This window comes from Triticum urartu, chromosome 5 (genome assembly GCF_003073215.2).
Source record: "Triticum urartu cultivar G1812 chromosome 5, Tu2.1, whole genome shotgun sequence".
Taxonomy (NCBI): domain Eukaryota; kingdom Viridiplantae; phylum Streptophyta; class Magnoliopsida; order Poales; family Poaceae; genus Triticum; species Triticum urartu.
The window spans coordinates 252584855-252608133 of NC_053026.1; the positions used below are offsets into that span (position 1 = coordinate 252584855).

The window sequence follows — 23279 nt, forward strand, 5'->3', positions numbered from 1 at the left end:
AGGACGTGATGTGTTGAAATAAAGGATTCGGACCTATTGATATTTTGAATCATCATTATTGGGTTAGGAATGTGTATTCTGGAAAGTATCATAAACTGAATGAATTGAAAGAGAGTATTACTTTTTTTAAATCAATGAGAGTATTACTTTTGCACACCACAATGGTTAATCTCTATATATTTTTTGACATGACCGCAATGATTAATTTCATCATAATCTTCAAAGGACGGGTGGTGCTGATCCGACTATCGGAGAAGATCAAACGAACAAAGCGATAAGAGCAAAACAGAGCGACCAACCGCTTTAAACAAAAATCTTGTAGAAACGTCAAACATTTTTCCTTTTTTTAGAACAAAACGTCAAACATATATAAGCACGTCTCTCATCTCTCCACAAGACAAACCACCTCCAGCCTCCTCCTTCCCTCCATATCACCGACCTAACTGGCTTGCTTGCAGGTAATTCACCAGGAGCTAGCTAGATTACATATATAACATGGTGAAGTCCCGGGCGGCGGCTGTGCAGGAGCTCCGGGAGAGGTTCGCGGCGGGGCAGACGAGGCCGGCGGAGTGGCGGGCGGCGCAGCTGCGAGGGGTTCTGCGGATGGCCACGGAGATGGAGGCGGAGATATGCGACGCCCTCCACGCCGACCTCGGCAAGCCCAAGACCGAAGCACACGTCCACGAGGTACGTCAAGCAGCATCCACGCGTCCTAATTTCTCCGCTACGATTACGATCGATCATATTCATACGTTGGATTAGTTTGTTATAAGATCTTCGCGGGTTCCTTCTTCTGTTTTTTTTTTGAGATTCCTTGCTAGGTACTTTCTCCATTCCGAATTACTTGTATCTAGATTTATTTTAGTTCTACATATATCCATTTCGACGACAAGTAATTTAGAACGGAGGGAAGAGCATTAATTGGGTCGACTAGATTGGTAAACTGATCTGAAATTTCTGGCTTCTTAAAGTCCCTGTCTGTTCTATTTGCATGTTCGATTCACAACTCGCTTCGTCATACAGTACTACTATAATTTCACAGCCCTGTTTTTCTTTCTTTAAATTCAATCGGATGGTGTCATGTAACTATGGCACCAACTAAAATGGAAGAAAATCAATCATACATGCACAGTGTATACACGTAAGCCCAATTATTTAAGCATCTGCCCACAGATCGAAATCAAATTCCGCAAAACTTCGTTTCTCTCGGATCACCTGAAACTAAATACCACACGCAAAAAACGGTCTGTCAAGTTCATGTGTTATCAACTCCAAAAAGAAAGTTCACGTATTATTTGAGCTTTTTGGTTTATTTATCTATTTCGCACTGGGCTTACTCTCGTAGCTGGTCACATGCTTACTCACAGGTTATTTGTTCTCTTGTCAATTGTGAATTTTGATGAGGCAGCTATCTCTGATCAAGTCGTCGTGCTTGTTTGCCTTGAAGAATCTCAAGAAATGGATGAAACCCCAGAAGGTATATCATTGTCGATTCACTAGTACCTTGATATGATGTGAGATGTCGATAGCTTAATCAACAGTTTCTCTACAGCTATCAAGCCTACACTGTACACAAACCTATTGATAGAAAACCAATCATGCTCTTGTACCCGCAGCAGCTAACCACTTGCAGATTTATATCACACAATGTCCATTATCTTATTAAGCATTGATCGAATAGGGACGTACCCTTGATTCAGGTTCCTGCAAAGCTCATGAATTTCCCCTCGACGGCGAGGATTACGCCAGAGCCCCTCGGCCTCGTGCTCGTCATCTCCGCCTGGAACTACCCTCTCTGTAAGTTCATTATGCATGGAACCCTAAGTTGACAGAAAAAATTGTTTAGCGATAAATTAAAATGCCATTCAACAAGCTTTCACGCGTGCGCTACTAATTTCATTGTGTATAGGAGGCATCAAATTAAATTTAAAATGAAACTGGATCATACTGATTAAAGGGAATATAAACAGAGGAAGATCATCAACTAAAAAGTTGCCCAAAAACTGGGAACAGCCACTAGCTGGTGCATGCATGCAACATGTGTGCATGAGCCATGAGATGTAAGTACTATAAGAATGGGAATGATCTGCTCAGCCACACATGCTCATGCGGCTGGCATGTACTCTTTTTTTCTCTTTTTTTCTTTTGCGGGTAAATGCGCCTGGCATATAACTGTGGTTGGTGTGCACGTAATGAAGTGCCACGTAGGCATCCCCACTACTTCACTGTTGCAGAACGGAGGGTGGTGTACATGATTGCCGTCCTGCGGGTTTGGGTTTCGTTCCGTCGCTGTCGGCATTTATACTTTGGTATCTTTCAGCTCTTCTACAAATCACTTCCATCTTCCTGCGCTGCCAGAATAGTGCATCTCGCTGAGATGGCTCAGTTTCAGATAGTTTGTTGGTTGACGGCCACAAAGCCATCAATGAAATGTAGCTTCATTTATTTTCTTCTGTGTCATGTATCTTTCGTGCATTACGCCTGTCTGGTACCGTGCGTCTTTCATGCACTGTATATCTGTTTCTTTTTCATTTTTATTCTTTTAGAGATATCTGGACAACTCTTTAACCAACAACATAATCATCATTTACGAGTGCCTATTTTTTACACATGATAAAATGCACAACTGGATTAGTAGTACTCCCTCCGTCTAGGTGTATAAGAGGGTGCTTGGATACGTTTTAGTCTCATGACTAAAAATAGTAGGACTAAAACTTGCTAGCCTCACTCATGCTTGGATCCAAATACTAAAAAGACTAAAATCAAGTTAATGAGCATTTATTATCCTTCAAATCCTTCAATCCAGAACTCGCATGTGTTAAAGGAGGGGAGTTAAATGAAAAGAGAGAGGACTAATCCACATTTTAGTAGGGGTACCCCTGACTAGAACATTTTAGTCTCAAGACTAACTTTAGCCCCTCTTTAGTTTTAGCCTTTTAAAGAGACTATTTTTTGTTAGACTAAAATAAGTCCCTTGAATCCAAACACCCTCTAAGTCATCATGTTTGATAGTCTTAAGTTATTGAAAGCATGCATAGCCCACATTTTTTATTGGTTGATATGTCACTAAACAAGAAACGAGGAGCGAGTTAATGTACCGTGCCTAAGTGTTTTGGGATTATTTGGTTTTCGTAAGGTGACTAACACACCTAAACGGAGGGAGTACTCCCTTCGTATCAGTGCATAAGTCATCTTACGTTGTGCACTATTATCAAGGTGGAGGGAAAAACAAGAGAACTTAAAGTTCATTTGCTAATTAATAACACTGCATGTAATAAACTGGCCACTTCATGCCGTGTTAGGTAGTCTCAAGTCATTAAAAACATACATGCGTCACGTCTCTTATTGGCTGATTCCTTTATTCATGTCAATCAAGAAATAAAAAACGAGGTGAGAATTAATAAACCGCGTCTAAGTGTTTTGAGATTATTTGGTTTTTGTAACATGACTTATGCACTGGTACTGAGAAAGTACAACTAACCACGCATCGTTTTTGATGTGCATGTCACTTTTCAACACATTTAAACACTTATACCCCTTCAAAAGAATATTGCCATATTTTGACCCCCCCGCTAACAGTAACTCTAGCAGATTCGAATGGCCATCGGTCGCGCTCTATATGGATAAAGAGGCTGCGACCATTGTGCGCAAACACAGATTAAATTAGAAAGCATGTGTAAGAAAAATAACTTAACAGAAACTATATTAGTTATCAAAATGTGTCGTTTTACATACAATTAGCGACTTCAAATTTCACTTTACGACATTTTAAAAATAAGCAATGTCTCTATTTCAGCCATATTGCTACCTAGTACTGCCATGCAAAATGTCACGTTTATACACTTTGAACCATAAGCAACGTCTCCTTCACCCGGATGATGGGGACATTTGTCTATTTAGAAGTTTATGTCTTCATAAATCTGAGTCACGTTATACTTTTGGATTAACATCCAACCATCTTATGAAGAGAAAGGTGCATTACCGTTTTATTAAAATTGTATGTTTACTAGCAAAAAGGCCCGTGTGTTGCAATGGGAGAAAAATATTTTTCTCATATCTCTAGCTGGGTTAGTTGGACAAACTGTGTGTGGCCGGTTGACGGGTTATGAGATCGAACCCTGCCATCGGCTATTTTTTTTGTTTCCAGCTCTCCGGACATGGACCACAGTGTTCCGTCAGGTGGGCTTCCTCCATTGGGCCAAAACAGGTGGCATGTAACGAAACCAAATAGCGTACGTGAAATTAATTAAAGTGGATCAAACAAAACGGGACGAAACCAAAAATATCACCTCCCTGTAATAATAGGTATAGATATAGATATAGATATAGATTTCAAAACAAGAAGTTTACTACTAGTAATAATCCTATGACACTAGATGATAAAGTGATTTACCAGTTGCAGCTGGACATATAAGAAAATTGGCTCGAGATCCAGCTGTAATAATTAATTTTTGTTGCGGAGAAGCTCAAGTGATATTTTTATCTTCTTGCTCTTCATACTGTGTCTGATTTCAAATGGGGAAAACCATGAAATTCATGCGTTCCCAACGACATGTCTACCGATCATCTCAGTGCTGTCCCTGGACCCGGTCATCGGTGCGATCGCCGCCGGCAACGCCGTTGCGCTGAAGCCGTCTGAGGGGGCACCAGCCATGTCGTCGCTGCTGGCTGAGCTGCTGCCGCGGTTCGTCGACGGCACTTGCATCAAGGTCATCGAGGGCGGCGTCAAGGAGACCACCGCGCTCCTAAACCACAAGTGGGACAAAATCTTCTACACAGGTCAGTGCCAATCTCCATGTCAGTTCTTGTCGACGGCCGTCGATGAAGCTCGAAACCTTCTTCTCGCCTGCATCCAACCAACGGCATGTTGCGATGAAAAATTGCAGGCAACAGCAGAGTCGGACGCGTCGTGATGGCCGCAGCGGCGAAGCATCTGACGCCGGTCGTCTTGGAGCTCGGCGGCAAATGCCCGGTGGTTGTCGATTCAAACGTCGATCTCCACGTAAAATCAATCTTCCCCAGTCCGAATGATCATTGCCAAAATCCCACGGAGAAAAAAAAGCTCGCCTTCTCTTAGATGTTCCCTTTTTTTTCTAACTCATGTTTCTTAATTATTATTTTCCTACAAAGATTGCTGCCAAGAGGATCGCTGCTGGCAAGTGGGGTTGCAACAATGGCCAGGCCTGCATTGCTCCTGATTTCATCATAACCACACAGGCTTTTGCCCCAAAGCTGGTACGCAAATATATGTTTGTTTGCACAGTTCTAACCCTCTCTTTTTTACGAGGGTGATGAATCCTAACTTTTCGTTGAACATAACTTGGAAGCTCGAGTCTTTAAAGAAAGTTTTGGAGAAGTTCTACGGGAAGGATCCACTGCTATCAGCGGACTTGTCCCGCGTCGTGAATGCCAGCCATTTTGGCAGGCTCAAGGGCTTGATGGACGAAGAGATGGTCTCCGACAAGATCGTGTTCGGCGGTCACAGGGATGAACAGCAGCTGTGAGTGGATTCCATCTTCACATTACCAACTCTAGCAAATTACCATCATGCGCATAATGCGTTTGGTTGATCTGCTCACATATTGTTTCTGTTGTTTCTTCATCGTACCACAGGAAGATCGCCCCTACAATATTCCTAGATGTCCCTCTCGATTCCGCCATCATGAAGGAGGAAATATTCGGGCCCTTGCTTCCGATCATCACGGTCAGAGCCAACTCTCTCAGATTCAGAGAATATTACTTCATTTTTTACCCATAAGATTCCCCTCAAAAAAAGCACAGGAGATTACTGGTGGTACATGATGTGCATCTGAGTCGAATGTTCTCTTTTTCTTTCAGGTTGACAAGATCCATGAAAGCTTTGGTCTCATCAACTCAATGGCTAAGCCACTTGCAGCTTACCTCTTCACCAGGGACAGTGAGCTCCAGAACCAGTTCGAGGGGGCCATTTCTGCAGGAGGAATGCTCTTCAACGACACCAGCATACATGTAATCAGCACAAGGCCCTGTCTGGAACATGCGAATTTTACAGGGAACTAAAGTGAGAATGCTGACATTGTTCTGCGATGTTGCAGCTCACAAACCCATACCTGCCATTTGGAGGAGTTGGGGAGAGCGGCACAGGCTCCTACCATGGGAAGTTCAGCTTTGATGCTTTCAGCCACAGGAAGGCAGTCATGAACCGAGGCTTCGCCGGGGAGGCCAGGGCTAGGTACCCGCCCTACTCGGCACCAAGGCTCAAGATCCTCAAAGGAGTGCTTGAAGGCAAGCTGGGAGACATGATTCAGGCTATCCTGGGGTTCCCAAGAGGGAAATGAGCTCACCTCTTCAGGATGGCTGGTATGTTGTATGATCAAACATCAAACAAAAAGATAAATAAAATATCCCATAGTGTGCTTGCTAGGTACCGTTCTGTTCCAGACATATCGCAAAGGGGCAACAGCCTGATAGTATTGTTTTATATTTGATCACCTTGAAGTGTCATACAACATGTAAGTATCATAAATGTTCGGTCCGGGAACTGTCCAATGCTGCTTTTATTTCTGGTAATGGAGCACACAACTCAAAATACTGCTTCGGTGGATCCGAATTTGTTACACCTCGAAAATAGTTGCAAGAAACAGAGCCTTGTCATCTTCACTCACCAAAATGCAGTTCATCAGCAGCAAGTATCGGCTAGTCTAGTGATACACCCTGCAACATTTCAATGAGTCAGCACGACCTTACAATATGGTTAATTATGTCCTGGTTCTCATAAATGGTTCTCTTAATCACATCTACCTTAGGAGGGTCAAACTTAGACCCCAGATTGCTCAATTTAGCATGAGCTTCAGCGTAGTCTTCAAAAAATGTATCCTGATCCTCAGCATACTTTTCAGCATAAATCTGCAACCATGATAGCACACAAAATTATGTTCAAAGAATCAGCTACAGATGTTTTGCAATGGGAGAATCATCACTAACCTTGAATGATGAATCCTCAAAGAGCACAGCATCAGTAGGCAGAACTAGGAGGTCCTCGTCTCGTCGTTCTTTGACATCCTAAATTTTATGTGTTATATAACTGTAAGATAATAATGATTGCAGGTATTACTCTATAGCATATTGCAAATTAGGAATCTCACCTTGAAATAGCTGTTATCAAACTTGAGCCACTGTGATGTCCAAGATTGCCCCCCAGGTGCACCAGGTCCATTTTTCTGGCAAGTCAAGCATAACAACCAATCAGGCTAACAATATGATATAAGGTTCACAACATTCTTCATTCAGAACATAATGATGCTGTACATGCTGGCACCAAGAAGAACAGCTTTGTAGGAACATATAAGCTCTGTGATAGAAAAGTTAATGACGGTGATAAGAATATAGCTCATTTTTTGTAGTTCATTCAAAAAATCACAATTGAATTGATATGGCTAAATGACACTTTCAGTGTAGAAGAATAACTTTCGGTCTTGTTAGCACCCAGCAAAGTAGCGATCTGACATTGTCATTTTGTAGGATGCGCATACGCAAGGAACTAATACGAGTGTTGGCGATGTTTTATTGAATAATCTATTAAATATTTCATATAAAATTTTACTGTTTTGCGGTTTCTAAGTTGCCTGGGCTGTTACTATATATCTAAATCTATTTCGTAATGGACGGAAATAGTTACCCTACATGATTGGATTTATAGTTATTACTTCTATTACTGTGTAGCAGCGCATGGGTCATTCAGCTAGTACCATGAATATGTTTCAATAGATAAGGCATCTTTAAATTGGAAACAATGAGCTCTGGCTGTAATTTACGCACAGTGTATTTTGTTTCAGGTTTACCCCAGCCGCTGCGCTCTGGTCTTGATCGTCCAAGTGTGTGTGCTCCTGACAATGCAACAATTTCCTACAGATCACAAAAAAGATAAGACAAGCAACTCCAGAAGTATACTGTATTGAAGAGTTAAAAGTAACACAGCAGTATCCGAGTACCTTGTCATTCAGGCCCATTCTGTAGAATACTTCTCGCAAATGTTCAGCAGGTGAAGACGGACCAGCAGCTGAAAGGGTGGCAAAAAATATATGATACCATTAGCATGGATCAAAAAGATACAAGTTTAGTTCATATTTTGGTTTCTAAATGTCAACCTAAATTACATCACAGAGGAAACATGAATTAGCACTGGTAGAACTGAAAAACCAAACATGAGAAAATGTTGCGTTACTTGAGAAGGGAACTGGCTGTAAAAGAAAAGTTGCTTTATTACAAAAGACAGCACGGTCATGATTCAATCTTGCAAAGGCGATGCAACTTTTCACTATCATGCTACAGCACGGTCATAATTTGATTTTGCACAGTGTGATGCAACTTTGGAGATAATAAAAGGAACTTAACAGTCTCTTATTGGGATGACAAAGGGATATTGTAAGAAAACAAAATCATGATTGTTGAAAACTTGAAAGGCCCTACCATTAGAAGTTAGTGGTGTGGAATCAATATGCTGGTTAGAGCATCTTCAACCAGACCCCCCCCCCCCCAGAGAGAGAGAGGGAGGGAGGGAGAGAGAGAGAGAGAGAGAGACCCAAATTGTCCCTATATGTCAGGTTGTCCAGCACCCTGGGCAGCCCTCCACGTCGGATCCGGCCCACCCCCACCAATCATATTCATGTGTCTGGACAATTTAAGTGGACACAGCTGCGAGCACACACAAATTAAGGGCGTGGAGCAGACACTGTCCGGACGTGTCCGTGCAAAATTAGGGGATCAAATTAACCCAGACCGGCCGGAGATGCTATTACTGAAGTTAATATGGTGCATCCAAGTACATTTTGGAGATAAAATAAATATACATTTAAATACAGGTGATATCCTAAGGAGGCATGTCGGCCTGAAGCAGATAATGGCCAGAGATAACTCTGTCGCATTGCATGTGGTAGCCCATAAATCAATATTCAACAGTGTGGAGAAACAAAATCAAGCGTTCAGTTAATATTTTAATGAATGCATGTTTTAGTTAAACACAGCAGATAACCAAGCATTCAAATACATGTGATATCCTCAGGAGGCATGTTTGCGTGAAGCAGAGTACGTCCATGAGACAGTTCTGTCCTTTGCATGTGGTAGCTCTTAAGTTTATGTCAAACAGGTAGATAAATAGAATCAAAAACTGAGTTAATTTTCAATACGTGTTTTAGTTAAATATACCCCCCTTCGCAAGAATTATGAAGTTCGACTGTATACTCTACCACTCTCATGAAAGTTCAGTTATACTACTAATATATTAAGAACCTAGAATAGACAAGTAGCACGTGCAAACACACGTAAGAGCTTCATTTGGTTTGTTAAAGTTTTGATGATTTGATCCGTAAACTGAAATATCTGCAGCAATCAACGGATAACCATTCAAGTTTACCAGATAATCGTTTATTGCTCCCATCACTGAGAAATTGTTGCTACATGCTGTAGAGATCTATATCATGCAAAACTAAAGGTGCAGTATAATATTCGAGCTCTAGACAAAGACGGTAAGATCAGAAATAAGTTAAATCGACATACATAGTAAGCTGGGCCATGGATACTAATTACTAACCAGGGAGTCTCCCCTCTGGTGGGCATTGTTCAGGGGCAGAAACATCAACCCTTCCATAGATCATGGGGATTTTGGGGCCACCAGCTTCCTGAAAAATGACAAAATCAAATCAGTCGCATCATTGCTAATCTAAGAGTACTTTTTTGGAATGATCATCATTGATAGGTTGAAGCGCCACAAAGTACCTCAACGGCTGTAGCACTGGCAAGCTGAAACAGATCCGCATAAGTAACACCTGCATATTTGTCCTTGATGGCTTGAATAAGTTTCAAAGCATTCACAAGACCTGCAGTAGAACTAGTTTTAAAAAGAGCCCTCGTTGTATGAAACAAAAGAGAACCTGTGGAGGAGAAGCGCTACCAGCATTAGCCGAATGCTTTAACTCAATTTCAAACCTCAAGCTACCATTAGCTCCACCACACTTGGGCCACTCATTAATGTTCTTGTCATAAGTACCAGCGTCATGCCAACCCAAGCGAACCTGAAACCAGAAGCGGTTCAGCAGACATGTCACCAAGAGGCATTTGTAGGCTGCATCAGCTAATGTTGGGCCAAGCAGATGCAAAACCAGGAACTGTGCAGTGTGCAAATTTTAAAACTTGCGTGTGTGACAGGTTGCAGACAGGTGCATTTACAGCACTCATCACAACATAATAAAGCAGTGTCAGTCCCTAGACTACATAAGGATCACGTATGTTAAATTCAGAATTTCTTGGCTGCCCAGAAGATAATCTAAAGCCCAACACGGGCATTCCTCTGTTCGAAATTGAAAACTCGGTATCCAAGGTCGTGTATACGATACCAGGATGGGATGGCAGGACTTCTCCTTCAGCAGCTGCTTGACGTCCTCCCGCGCGCCCCTCAGCTCGGCCACCGCGTCCCCCGCCGCCGCCGAGCTCGCCTGACGCCGACCGAGCTCCTTCGAGGAGGGAAGTCAGACAAGGGGCCACCATGAAATCAGGAACCGACACGTCGGCGCTGAGTAATGGACGAGGGCGGGAGCTGTGCGTATACCTGCGATACGAGGAGGCCGCGCAGAGGGTGGAGGGGAGACCCACCAGAGATCCCGCGGCGGAGGAGGTGGTGAACGGCCATGTCGGCTTCGGCGGCGGGGAGAGGAGGGTTTAGGGGTGATTCCTTCGTCCGCGTGTTTGGGGAAAAATGGACAGCGAGAAATATATTTCCTGCACGTTCTCTCTCGTTTTGATGTCTCCTCCATAGCACATAGCCACAAACTCCAACACGTCTCTCGGAGAAGAAGAAAAAAAGAGCGAACTGAGTATAAGAGCATCTTCAATATTTTTTTTTTGCAGGTATATACTTGTATTACTCAACCATACAATCCACCTTACAAAGATCAACGATTTCTGGGGGGCCGGAGCCCAGCTAGACTACAGTTCTATGTTCCCTACTAGCAAATTTAACTAAGAAATCGCTAACAAGATTTTGACTACGCTTGACATGAGCAATACAAGTCATACGAAGAGATCGCAAGTGTTTAATCTCCGCCACCAAAGAAGCATAGACAGACCGGTCTGTTTCTCTTCCATTCACCATGTTTACCGCTGAAAGTGAGTCCATCTCCAACCATATAAGTAGATCCGTCCTTTGGATAGCAAGTGAAAGCCCCTCCATACAAGCACACAATTCAGCTTCGAGCGCGTCACGGCATCTGAATAATTCTCTACAGGAAGAGTAGATAATATTTCCCAGAGTATCCCTCAGTACCATACCTGCACCTACTGTTCCTTCCTCCGTCCATGAACCATCCGTGTTCAGCTTTGTCACATCCCGCCAGTGGTACCGGCCATTTAACAGCAGCAGGTACACTTTCTCAATTTATGTGCGTCATTGGTTTTAGTCTCATAGAAAATCACTTCTTTACCTTGAAGGATGGTACAGTTTGAATTGTACACTGAAATCAGTGAGTCAAGATACTCACAAAGAAACCTACGGGAAGCCAACATTGGAGCTGGATCTTTATTATGCACCACTTCATTCCGGTTGTGCCAACACCTCCATAAAGTAAGCATTACTTTTGCACGTTCAATATCTGCAAGTGGATAAAGGGCATCCAACAGCCATTCTACTCCTATATGGGTGAACTCCTTCAGCTTTGGCAAATGCCAGATTTTAGACATGCAGTCCCATAACTGTACCACAAGAGGGCACCTACACAGGGCGTGGAAGCTGTCTTCCGGCTCCCTGTCACGGACCGGGCAAACATCCGACTCCTCCAGCCCTATCTTATTCTTTTTTTCCAAGTCGGTAAGGAGTTAACAGCAACACTCCATGCAAAGTTCTTCATAGTAGGTGGTACAAAGCTGCCCCAGATCATCTTCCAGCACGCCCGACGGCCATCAGGGGCATGGCTGGATGCTTGTGAAGTACCTCTACACATTTCCTCAAACGCCATATTGTATGCCGACTTTACCGAGAAACCTCCCATTCTGCCTGGTCCCCAAGCCAGTACATCTTCCCCTGCCTCGGCGAAGCTCGCAGTTTCAGAATTTCCACAGAATTTCCACAACATCACATGGAAGAAAGATAGATTCTACCAAGTTAGTATTCCAAGAACCATTACTGTTCAGGAGCTGCGACACAAACCTCATCCGGCAATTTCCTTGAGATGTAATAGGTTTATAGGAAAAGGGTCTAGGTAACCAGCTGTCACGCCAAATCCTTATGCTTTGGTCGTTACCCACCCTCCATATCAATCCTTTCTTGAGCAAATCAAGGCCATGAGAGATCGTCGTCCAGGAAGATGATGCATTGCCCGAAAAGACAGTGTCCTCCAACTTCCCATTAGGATAATACCGAGATTTAAGGAGTTAAGCACATAGAGTGTCTGGTTTTGTCAAGAGCCTCCAAGCTTGCCACGCTAATAGTGCTTGGTTGAAAATACGAAAATCACGGAAACCCGCTCCACCCTTACACTTCGGTTGTTGCAACTTTTGCCATGACTTCCAGTGTACTTTTCTCTTACCCTTTGAAGCTCCCCAATAAAAATTTCTGACCATGTTCGTGAGATCATCACAAACTGAAAAAGGTAACTTAAAAACACCCATTACATAAGTTGGCAGAGCTTGCGCCACCGATTTGATCAACACCTCCCTGCCGGGTTGTGCGAGATGCCCATCCCCCACTGAATAAGTCTCTTCAACAACTGTGCTTGCAGATTCTGAAACTTCCCTTTCGACATACGCCCATCCGGGGTTGGCAGCCCCAAATAATTCTCTTCAAACCCAGAATTAATAACATTCAGCACATCTCTCACCTCTTCTTGATCAACAATTGGGCAACCATCACCAAACATGATAGAGCACTTATTGAAATTTAAGGATTGGCCTGTGGCCTTAGCATATAAATCAAGACAAGATTTTATCATTTCTGCTTGAGGACGAGAGGCTTTAAAGAAAAGTAATGTATCATCCGTAAACAAGAGATGTGAGATACCGGGAGCTCTCCTGCAAATTTTGATTGGTTGAATACTACCAGAGTCCACCCGGCTCCTCAGAATTGTAGATAAACCATCAGCAACAAACAAAAACAAAATTGGGGAGAGCGGATCACCTTGCCGTAGCCCACGCGACGGTGCAAATGAATCCAAGGGGGTCCCATTTAATTTTACAAAATATCGCACCGATGTGACACAGGTCATAATCCAGTCAATCCATCGATGTGCAAACCCCAACTTTTGCATCACCCGCCTCAGGAAGTTCCAGTCAACCCTATCATATGCCTTTGATAGATCAAGTTTGTAAGCACAACAACTCTTTTTGGGGTCTTTCTCCTGCTTAATAAAGTGAATGCATTCAAAAGCAACCAAGGCATTATCAGTGATCATTCTACCAGAGATGAAAGCACTTTGTTCAGGGGATATAATACCATCCAGGAGAGGCTGAAGTCTATTAACTAGGCACTTTGAGACCACCTTGTAAATAACATTACAAAGACTGATAGGCCGAAAATCCGAGACTTTAACAGGGTTTGCAATTTTTGGAATAAGAACAATACTAGTTTCATTAACTCCCTCTGGCATGACACAAGTCCTGAAAAATTGCTTCACTGCCTTAATAATATTTACCTTTAAAGTATCCCAGTTACGTTGGAAAAACCTGGCTGGAAAACCGTCAGGACCCGGCGCCTTTAATGGCCCAATTTGGAAAAGCGCATCTGAAATTTCTTGGTCAGAGAAATCCGCACAAAGCTTCACATTATCATCATGCGAGACCATAGGATTAAAGTGTTGGGATCTACAGTAGGGTGCGTCGACTGCAAATTAAAAATTTCCTACGCGCAGAACAACCAAGAACATGCTACGGGAGATGGATCACAGTTCGTTACCACTAGACGCGCAGTGCCGTGCAGCGGAAGAAGAGTTGGGGCAGCGCGTCCGCGTGGATCGTCTCCTCCTCGTCCGATCTCCCTCGTACAACCGGTGGTCGGTTCCCACGTATAGGTTAGCCGGAGTGGCGCAAGTGCACCGCCTCTAACGGTATCCGTGCGTGCAGGAGGAACGTCGTGCGGCAGACTGCTAGGTCCGATCACACAACCGGAGGCGAGTGGAGGTGTCTATTCGCAACACATGCAAACCCTAGTCACAGCGCCGAAGCGATCACCTGCGTGAGTGTGCGGCACCTCCAGTATATATAGGCGTCCGTCGCGGGCTCAACACTTGGGCCTCGCACAGACCCTAAAGCCCATAAGTCTACTCGGCCACAATCCGAATACAGTTCAGATCACATCCGACCAGTGTCCTCGGATCCGACCTCGTAGGTTCCTTCCCTTAAGCACGCGACCCCTTAGGTTCAAGTCGGCTTGGTCACAGTTCGGATCAACTCCGAACTGCATGGTTGGTAGCGGCCTCTAGCAAGGCATGCCGAACACCAAGCAGACTATGAAGCTGGTTAGCGAACCTATACATCATACTTCCATTCCTTTTGCCACACGATATATGTTGTCGAGCTCAAGGCGAGTCTGTCATCCTTGTGCTAGCCCAACCTCTTTCTCGTTCCAGTGATGCCGACCACTATCCGGATTATCTCATAATCCTTGTCGCATGGCCATGCTTACCCTGGTCGGATCACACGAGGGGCCCAGAGTATATCTCCCCTGGTCGGAGGGGCAAATCCCATCTTGCTCGACCATGTCTCGCAGCATGGGTCTGGACAAGCCTGAAACCTACCTTTGTAACTACTCAGTCATGGAGTAGCGTTTAGTCGGCCCAAAGCAAGTCTGTCACCATCCCGAGTACATGCGTCAGCTCAGGTCTTAGGACATAGAACATATGTTGTACTAGAGACTCGTAGATGACATATCGTTGCATCTCATAGTTGGGTCTGTCCGACTCGGACCTTATCTCGACTTGGATCCGACTACGTCGAATCTGACCAGATCCTTCCATGTCCATATTATCCGGTTAGCATCCAATGCTCCATGGCTAGTGAGACTAGGCCATCGACCGTGTCATATGCTAGTCTAGTTGGCTGCGCGTCCACACAACCCTTTCGACTAGGGACCTTTTAGGACAGTCATCATACAATGCATAGTCCCACAAACAAGTCACGTACTTGCTGATACACATCATTGATAATGTCCAAGGACTATCTTTATTCATAAACACATAGGAAATATCATCATACATGATTGCCTCTAGGGCATATCTCCAACATAAAGAGGTCCAAAACTTCAGCAGAATCAAGGTTTGGATCAGCAGTGAAGATATCCTGAAAGTAAGCAGAGACCATGTTGCCCATAGTTTGTGTATCTGAATGCTCATTGCCCTCACTGTCATGAAGCACCCTAATCTTATTCTTCCTTGCCCTCCAAACCGCCTTAGTGTGGAAGAACTTTGAGTTTCGGTCCCCCTCTTTTAGCCATGTTATGCGGGATCTCTGAAGCCACAACATTTCCTCCTTATATAGCAAGTCATTTAGTTTATCTGAAACCTCCCTGATTTCCTGCCTATATGCATTCATATTCATGAGTTCCTCCAGCTTTGACCTTGTTTTGTGTATCTCCCTTATTACATTGCCAAATTTCTTCCTACTCCAAGATTGGAGCATTTGCATAGTGTCCCGCAGTGCTTTGTTAACCTGACCGAGGTCTTCAAGAGCACCAAAAGCTTCCCATGCATTTTTAATTAACTCCGGAAACCCAGCATCATTCTCCCAGAAGATCTCATAACGTCGGCCTGTATTCCTTATCGGTTGATGGTCCACCGTACCTCTCAACAATAGTGGCACATGGTCTGAACTCGGCGCTGCTAGGTGATGTACATTATGAAATGCGAACATATTTCTCCAAGAGCTTGTTGAAACCGCTCGGTCCAAACGCACCCTTACATTCGCAGAACCCGCCCTCCTATTGTCATAGGTGTAGGGTACACCAACGAACCCCAGGTCTACTAACCCAAAGAACATTAGTGCATCCCGGAAAGCATTCATTTGTGGCTCAGGGCGAGTAGTGACAGATAAATGATCGAACCACCACATTGCTTCGTTAAAATCTCTAATAACCAACCAAGGTAAATCTGAAACTGCTCTTAGTCTTTGTAGTGTATCCCACATAAGATGTCGGTTCTCCACTCTTGGTTCACCATACACCCCAGTCAACCTCCATTGCTCTCCATCAGCACTAGTTTTTACTGTCACATCAATATAGCAACCAGTCTTACTCAAAAGATTAACCTGACATGATTCATGCCAGAATAATGCCAATCCACCACTCATTCCGTCACTATCAACTCCTTCAAAAACTTGTAGGCCTAGTCTCGCCCTACTTCGTTTCAACTTGTTCACTTTCTATCGAGTTTCACATAAGAAAACAAAATTAGGGGAATGCGACTGCACCAACGTCGCAAGATCACGAACTGTCCGGGGGTTCCCCCCGCCCCGGCAGTTCCAACTTAGGGTATTCATTGATCCGGGCGGCGCCCCTCTAGGGAGCCCGCCAATTCATTGCTTAAAGTACTAACCACAGAACCATCATCTCCTTTCAACTTCTTATTATTCGCATTTTTCTGTGGGGTGCTAGCAATTGTCAGTTCCGTCAAAACTGTCTCAGTAACATCTCCTTTCAACTGAGCATCTAAAGATCCACCTGTAACAACCGGCACTAAGGCTAGCTTATTCCCCACTTCCTGAACTGTACTAGTATCATCAGCACTCCTCTTTCCATGAACATTCAGCAGCTTAGAACGTGCATCTTGGGTTGATAGATTGGTCGCTGCAGTTTTTAGCCCTTCAACCTCCATCGCAACTGTACCATTCAAGCCGCTGTTATATAAATTGATGTGTCTCCAACTTTGAGGTGTTAATTCATCAATGTTCAGATCATCTCGATTCAAAGGTGCTCCTCTATCAAAACCTCGGCCAGAAACAAAGCCCCCTCTTCCTCTGCCAGTACCCCTACCAGCACCACGGCCAGCGCCTCGTCCTCTATATTCATCTACGAGGATAAAATCTATGATGTGCATATATGAACAACTAAATTTTACATCACTTAGGTGCTACCACAGATAATGTATAGTAAATATAAAAAAATTACTCGAGTTTTGCTTGAAACTGCGTCGGTATTTTCTCAAAGAGAAAGGAATGATGCAATACAATTATGGTAGGTATTTTTCTCAGTTATGAAACCAAGGTATCAATCCAGTAGGAGCACCAAGCAATACTATGTAAACATTACCTGCACACAAAAAACGAATACTTGCAACCCAACGCGTAAGAGGAGTTGTCAATCCCTCCTAGTTAACGACGTCAGAAATTGGCAAGTTGACGAGAGAATATTTGGTCCTCCTGGTAAAAAGATAGATAAATTTGTGATAGATTGGATAAGTAGCTCTCGATAAAACGCAAAATAAAATAAATAATAAAAAGGTGGAGCGAGGTATTTTGGGGTTTTTGGATTAATAGATCTCAGAATAAAAACGAATAAAAATAGATATCGAAGGCAAATATGATCAAGAAGAGAGCCGGGGGACATAGATTTCACTAGTGGCTTCTCTCCAGAAAAATAGCATATGTAGGTAAACAAATTACTGTTAGGCAATTGATAGAAGATCGAATAATAATTATGATGTTATCCAAGGCAATGATCATTATATAGGCATCGTGTCCAAGATAAGTAGACCGATTCCTGTCTGCATCTACTACTATTACTCCACACATCGACCGCTATCCAGCATGCATCTAGTGTATTAAGTTTATGAGAAATGGAATAATGCAATAAGAACGATGACATGATGTAGACGCGATCTATTCATGTAGGAATAGCCCCCATCTTGTTATCCTTAATAGCAGTGATACATGCGTGTCTTGCTGCTCCTTCTGTCACTGGGAAAGAACACTGCAAGATCGAACCCATCACAAAGCATCTCTTCCCATGGCAAGAAAAATCGATCTAGTTGGCCTAACTAAACCAAAGATCCAAAGAAGAAATACGAGGCTATAAATAATCATGCATATAAGAGATCAAAGAAGACTCAAATAATATTCATGAATACAGATCTGATCATAAACTCAAAGTTCATCGGATCCCAACAAACACACCGCAAAAAGAGTTACATCAAGAGACCATTGTATTGAGAATCAGAAGTGAGAGGGAGCAAGCCATCTAGATACTGCCTACGGACCCTGAGGTCTATGGTGGACTACTCACGCATCATCGGAGAGGTACCAATAAGGACGATGAACCCCTCTGTGATGGTATTAGATTGGATCTCGTGGTTCTGAAACTTGCGGTGATTGGAATTGTGTTTTGTCGACTCCCCTAGAGTTTCTAGAATATTTGGATATTTATAGGGCGAAGAGGCGGTGTAGGGGGGCTACATGGGGGCACAACTGTAATGCCCCGAGACCGATGTGCCAGGTGTCCTCCAGTTATTCGCTGTTGTTGCGTTGTCATTGCTTGCGTGTCATGCATTGCATATCAGGTCATCATGTGCATTTCATTTGCATACATGTTCGTCTCATGCATCTGAGCATTTTCCCCGTTGTCTGTTTTGCAATCCAGCGCTCCTATGTCACCCGGTGTTCCCTTTTACCTCCTTTCGTGTGCGGGTGTTAAACGTTTTCGGATTGGACCGAGACTTGTCATGCGGCCTTGGTTTACTACTAGTAGACCACCTGTCAAGTTTCGTGCCATTTGGACTTCATTTGATACTCCAACGGTTAACCGAGGGACCGAAAAGGCCTCGTATGTGTTGCAGCCCAACACCCCTCCAAAGTGGCCCAAAACCCACCTAAACCTCTTCCATCATCTCGGTTGTTCGATCACGATCGCGTGGCCGAAAACCGCATCTCATTTGGACTCTCCTAGCTCCCTCTACCTATAAATATGTCATCCCCTCCGAAATTCGCGCAATTGAAACCCTAAAAACTCCTTCGCGCGCCGCCGGACACTTCCTCCTACAGTTCGGACATGTCCGTGCGCACCGACCACCTCGCCTCCACCAATCATATCGCGACACGTCATCACGCCACCGCCCGCAGCCTATCCGGAGCCGCCATGTCGCCGTTCCACCGCCGCCGGCCCGCGGAGCCCATCCGGGGCCCGCGCGGGCCCATCTCGCACCGTCGTCGCCCCGCGGGAGCCCGCGCCCGCAACCTCGCCGGCTCTCTCCTCCGCCGCACTCGCCGCTGCCTTCACGACCATCGCCGGCGACCACCTCCGGCGACCGGAGCTCGCCGCCGTTCATCCTCCCTCCGCCTCAACTGTCTCGGCTGAGCCGCCCACGCGCCTCGCGCGCCTTCGTCTGCCGCCGCCATCTCCTCGCCGGAGGCCGCAGCGCTCCCGCGTCGCCGCCCCTTCGTCTGACCCCGTCGTCGCTCCGGCAGAAGCTCGCCGGAGTCCGAGCTTGCGGGAAGCCCCACCGCCGTGATGCCATGGTTTGAAGCCCGCGCCAACCACCGCATCGCTGCCTCGCCTCGTGCCTCGTACCTCGCGCCGCCTCCTGCCTCGCCGGCGAACGCCATCCGGCCGTCGCCTTGGCCTCGCCTCGCCGGAGTCCGTCTTCGCCGGAGCTCGCCATCCTCTTCGCCGGAGTTCGGTCCAGCCGGATCTGAAGAAGAAGCGGGACCAGATCCACCACTCCCCCGAACCAAACGGCCTCCGTCCAGATCTGGATCGCTCTGTCCCGCACCGCTTCGTCCCGGGTTGATTTTTCCCGAGAGGTCCAAATTTCACTAAGTCCCCGAAGTTTCCAGATTCATATGCCCATATTCAACGCATCGTAAATCTGCATCCGTAGCTCCGATTCATGCGTGTAGCATATCAAAATGTTCGTATCAACGAGTACATCATTTTATCTCATTGCATTATTCTCGTTTGAGCTCATCTTGATGCCCGAAATGCTGTTGGAAGAGGGCTATGTGAGTAATTTGCCAAATATGTTTCAGCAAATGGTATTTTGTCATTTTTTGCCATGATTAATGTGTGCATGCTATGATCCTGAGCTCTACATGAGTTTTGTTATATGCCATGCCATCTTTACAGAGGCGCTTACCATGTATTTTTGTGAAATGTGTGGTGACTAGCACAAGTTTGCAAAGTAGCGTAATCGGTAATGCTGATTTCAGGGACTTAGAAATTCACTAAGTCCTTGTCCTGATTTTGTCATTATGCCATATGTTCATGTTGTTTCCTAGTGATCCGTGCCTCTTTTGAGGATGATCAGTAAGGATGTTTTGTTAACATTGTGGCACTCTATCCATCCATGTCTTTGTTTGCATTTATGGAGCAACCTAGCTTGAGTCATTCGAGCTCTACTTTTGCTATTTCGTGAATCCTGGCAGATTGTTAACTTGTTAGCGATTTTGCCGAAGATGTTGCTATTGATCCGTGCATGCTATGTTGTTGTTCTTGCCATGTCTAGCTTCTATGTCATGTCTTCTTGATGGGTGTATACTTAGTTTGTCATGCCATACTCTGTAGTGAGTGCATCGAGCTCGTAAACATGCCTACTTGCTAACTGATTTGCATGCTCTAGTTTTTCACTAAGTCTGAATCTGTTTATGTTTTTGCCATGTTCACATGCTTGCAATTGTATTTTCTGATCCCTTTTGGCTCAAGGTCACTAAGGGACTTTTGTCAAGTGCTTTGAGTAGCTTCATGCCATTTCTTGCTTTGCCATGTTAAGTTCCTGTAGCATATAGTTTTCATGCTCCAAAGTATGCTTCCTGATAATTAATTCCTGATTTGTTGTTATTTCACTAAGTCTGAAACTTGTTATCATTTGCACTTTTTCCATGCTTGTTTGAACCTGTTAATGGATGAATTAGCCGTAGCTCAGTGTTCATTTTTTGTCAAGCATCATGAGTGGATCCCTGCCATGTATTTTGTTGCCATGTTTGAGTGTTGTAGAATATTTATCTTGTTGCATTTAGATGGCTACTTGCTGATTATCGCAGACCGGTGCCATATTTGTTTTGCTTGCCATTTCCAAACCGTGCATCCGATTCTGGCGATCTTTATATCAATTTGAACCGAAATCACCTCACCTTTCCAGTGGCACTCTTGGATTTCCAAGTTGAGGCCAGGTTCAATCATTCCTTTCCAAATCATGCATATGCACCGCATACCGCATCCCGCATATCATACCATGTTCATGTGTTGCTTATTTACTATGTTGTGTGCTTCTTTTCCGGTGTTGCTTCTTCGGGTTGGTTCCGTTAACGTCGTTATTGTGAGGACCCGTTTGTCTTCTTCATGGACTCGTTTTTCTTCCTTGCGGGATTTCAGGCAAGATGACCATACCCTCGAAATCACTTTGCTTGCTAGTTGCTCGCTCTTTTGCTATGCCTATGCTGCGATACCTACCACTTGCTTATCATGCCTCCCATATTGTTAAGCCAAGCCTCTAACCCACCTTGTCCTAGCAAACTGTTGTTTGGCTATGTTACCGCTTTGCTCAGCCCCTCTTATAGCGTTGTTAGTTGCAGGTGAAGATTGAAGTTTGTTCCTTGTTGGAACATGGAGATGTTGTTCCTTGTTGGAACATGTTTACTTGTTGGGATATCACATTATCTCTTATTTAATTAATGCATCTTTATACTTGGTAAAGGGTGGAAGGCTCGGCCTTATGCCTAGTGTTTTGTTCCACTCTTGCCGCCCTAGTTTCCGTCATATCGGTGTTATGTTCCCGGATTTTGCGTTCCTTACGCGGTTGGGTTATAATGGGAACCCCTTGACAGTTCGCTTTGAATAAAACTCCTCCAGCAATGCCCAACATTGGTTTTACCATTCGCCACCTAGCCTCTTTTCCCCTTGGGTTAGGCCAGCCCAAGGGTCATCTTTATTTTAAACCCCTGGGCCAGCGCTTGTCTAAGTGTTGGACCAACCCAGAGCACCGTGCGGGGCCGTCCCTTGGAAACTTGGGTTACGTTGGCTCCCGTACGCTTAGCTTATCCGGTGTGCCCTGAGAACGAGATATGTGCAACTCCTATCGGGATTGTCGGCACAGCGGGTGGTCTTGCTGGACTTGTTTTACCATTGTCGAGGATGTCTTGTAACCGGGATTCCGAGTCTGATCGGGTCTTCCCGCTAGAAGGAATATCCTTCGTTGACCGTGAGAGCTTGTGATGGGCTAAGTTGGGACACCCCTGCAGGGATTTGAACTTTCGAAAGCCGTGCCCGCGGTTATGGGAAGATGGGAATTTGTTAATGTCCGGTTGTAGAAAACCTGAAGCTGACCTTAATTAAAATGCATCAACCGCGTGTGTTACCGTGATGGTCTCTTCTCGGCGGGGTCCGGAAGTGAAACACGGTGTTGGAGTTATGCTTGACATAGGTTGTTCTAGGATCACTTCTTGATCATAGTTTCTCGATCGTGCCTTGCCTTCTCTTCTCGCTCTCATTTGTGTATGTTAGCCACCATATATGCTAGTCGCTTGCTGTAGCTCCACCTCATACCTTTACCTTACCCATAAGCTTAAATAGTCTTGATCGCGAGGGTGTGAAATTGCTGAGTCCCCGTGACTCACAGATACTTCCAAAACCAGTTTGCAGGTGCCGATGTTACCGTGCAGATGACGCAACCAAGCTCAAGGAGGAGCTCGATGAAGATCTTGTCCTTTGTGCTGTTTCGGTCTAGTTGATCAGTAGTGGAGCCCAGTTGGGGTTGATCGGGGATCTGTGTAGCATTTGGGGTAGTCTTCTTTTATTTTGGCTCCGTAGTCGGGCCTTGTTTGTAACTGGTTGATGTAATGCTTTATTCATGTGATTGTGTGAAGTGGCGATTGTAAGCCAACTATGTATCCCTTCCCCTTATGTATTACATGGGTTGTTTGCGAAGATTACCTCACTTGCGGCATTGCTTTCAATGCGGTTATGCCTCTAAGTCGTGCTTCGACACGTGGGAGATATAGCCGCATCAAGGGTGTTACAACAACCCCCCTGGGCATGCCTGGGCTCCTGGGCGCACCCTGGTGGGTTGTGCTCCCCACGGGCCTCCCCTTTGGTACTTTCTTGGCTCACAAGGTGTGTTGTGGTCCAGAAAAAATCTCCAAAAAGTTTCGTTGCGTTTGGACTCCGCTTGATACTGATCTTCTGCGAAGTAAAAAACAAGCAAAAAACAGCAACTGGCACTAGGCACTACTTTAATAGGTTAGTCCCATAAAATGATATAAAGTTGCTATAAAATAAATATAAAACATCCAAGAATGATAATATAACAACATGGAACAGTAAAAAAATTATAGATACGTTC

The 23279-nt window shown here is 44.7% G+C and overlaps 2 protein-coding genes across 3 annotated transcripts; one reads left to right on the forward strand and one right to left on the reverse strand.

Annotated features, from left to right (window-relative positions):
- The first annotated feature begins 399 nt into the window (after window positions 1–399).
- LOC125508521 (aldehyde dehydrogenase family 3 member H1-like) lies at window positions 400–6359 on the forward strand. The gene is made up of 10 exons (XM_048673246.1): window positions 400–687; window positions 1409–1477; window positions 1701–1797; window positions 4573–4779; window positions 4887–5002; window positions 5131–5235; window positions 5328–5500; window positions 5614–5704; window positions 5839–5988; window positions 6075–6359. Exons 1-10 carry the CDS (start codon window positions 496–498, stop codon window positions 6315–6317), a joined length of 1443 nt encoding a protein of 480 aa, XP_048529203.1. The 5' UTR covers window positions 400–495; the 3' UTR covers window positions 6318–6359.
- Window positions 6360–6423: 64 nt separating this feature from the next.
- LOC125508522 (probable L-ascorbate peroxidase 6, chloroplastic/mitochondrial) lies at window positions 6424–10814 on the reverse strand. 2 transcript variants are annotated; one of them, XM_048673247.1, is made up of 11 exons: window positions 10583–10814; window positions 10371–10487; window positions 9929–10049; window positions 9754–9854; window positions 9569–9656; window positions 7971–8038; window positions 7798–7884; window positions 7125–7199; window positions 6964–7041; window positions 6781–6885; window positions 6424–6693 (listed from the first exon to the last, which is right to left on the reverse strand). In XM_048673247.1, the coding sequence occupies exons 1-11, from the start codon at window positions 10661–10663 to the stop codon at window positions 6676–6678; spliced, it is 939 nt and encodes a 312-aa protein (XP_048529204.1). In that variant the 5' UTR covers window positions 10664–10814; the 3' UTR covers window positions 6424–6675. The 2 variants fall into 2 exon arrangements, with proteins under 2 accessions (XP_048529204.1, XP_048529205.1); XM_048673248.1 differs by having other exon boundaries at window positions 10371–10469; window positions 10583–10766.
- Between the last annotated feature and the right edge of the window lie 12465 nt (window positions 10815–23279).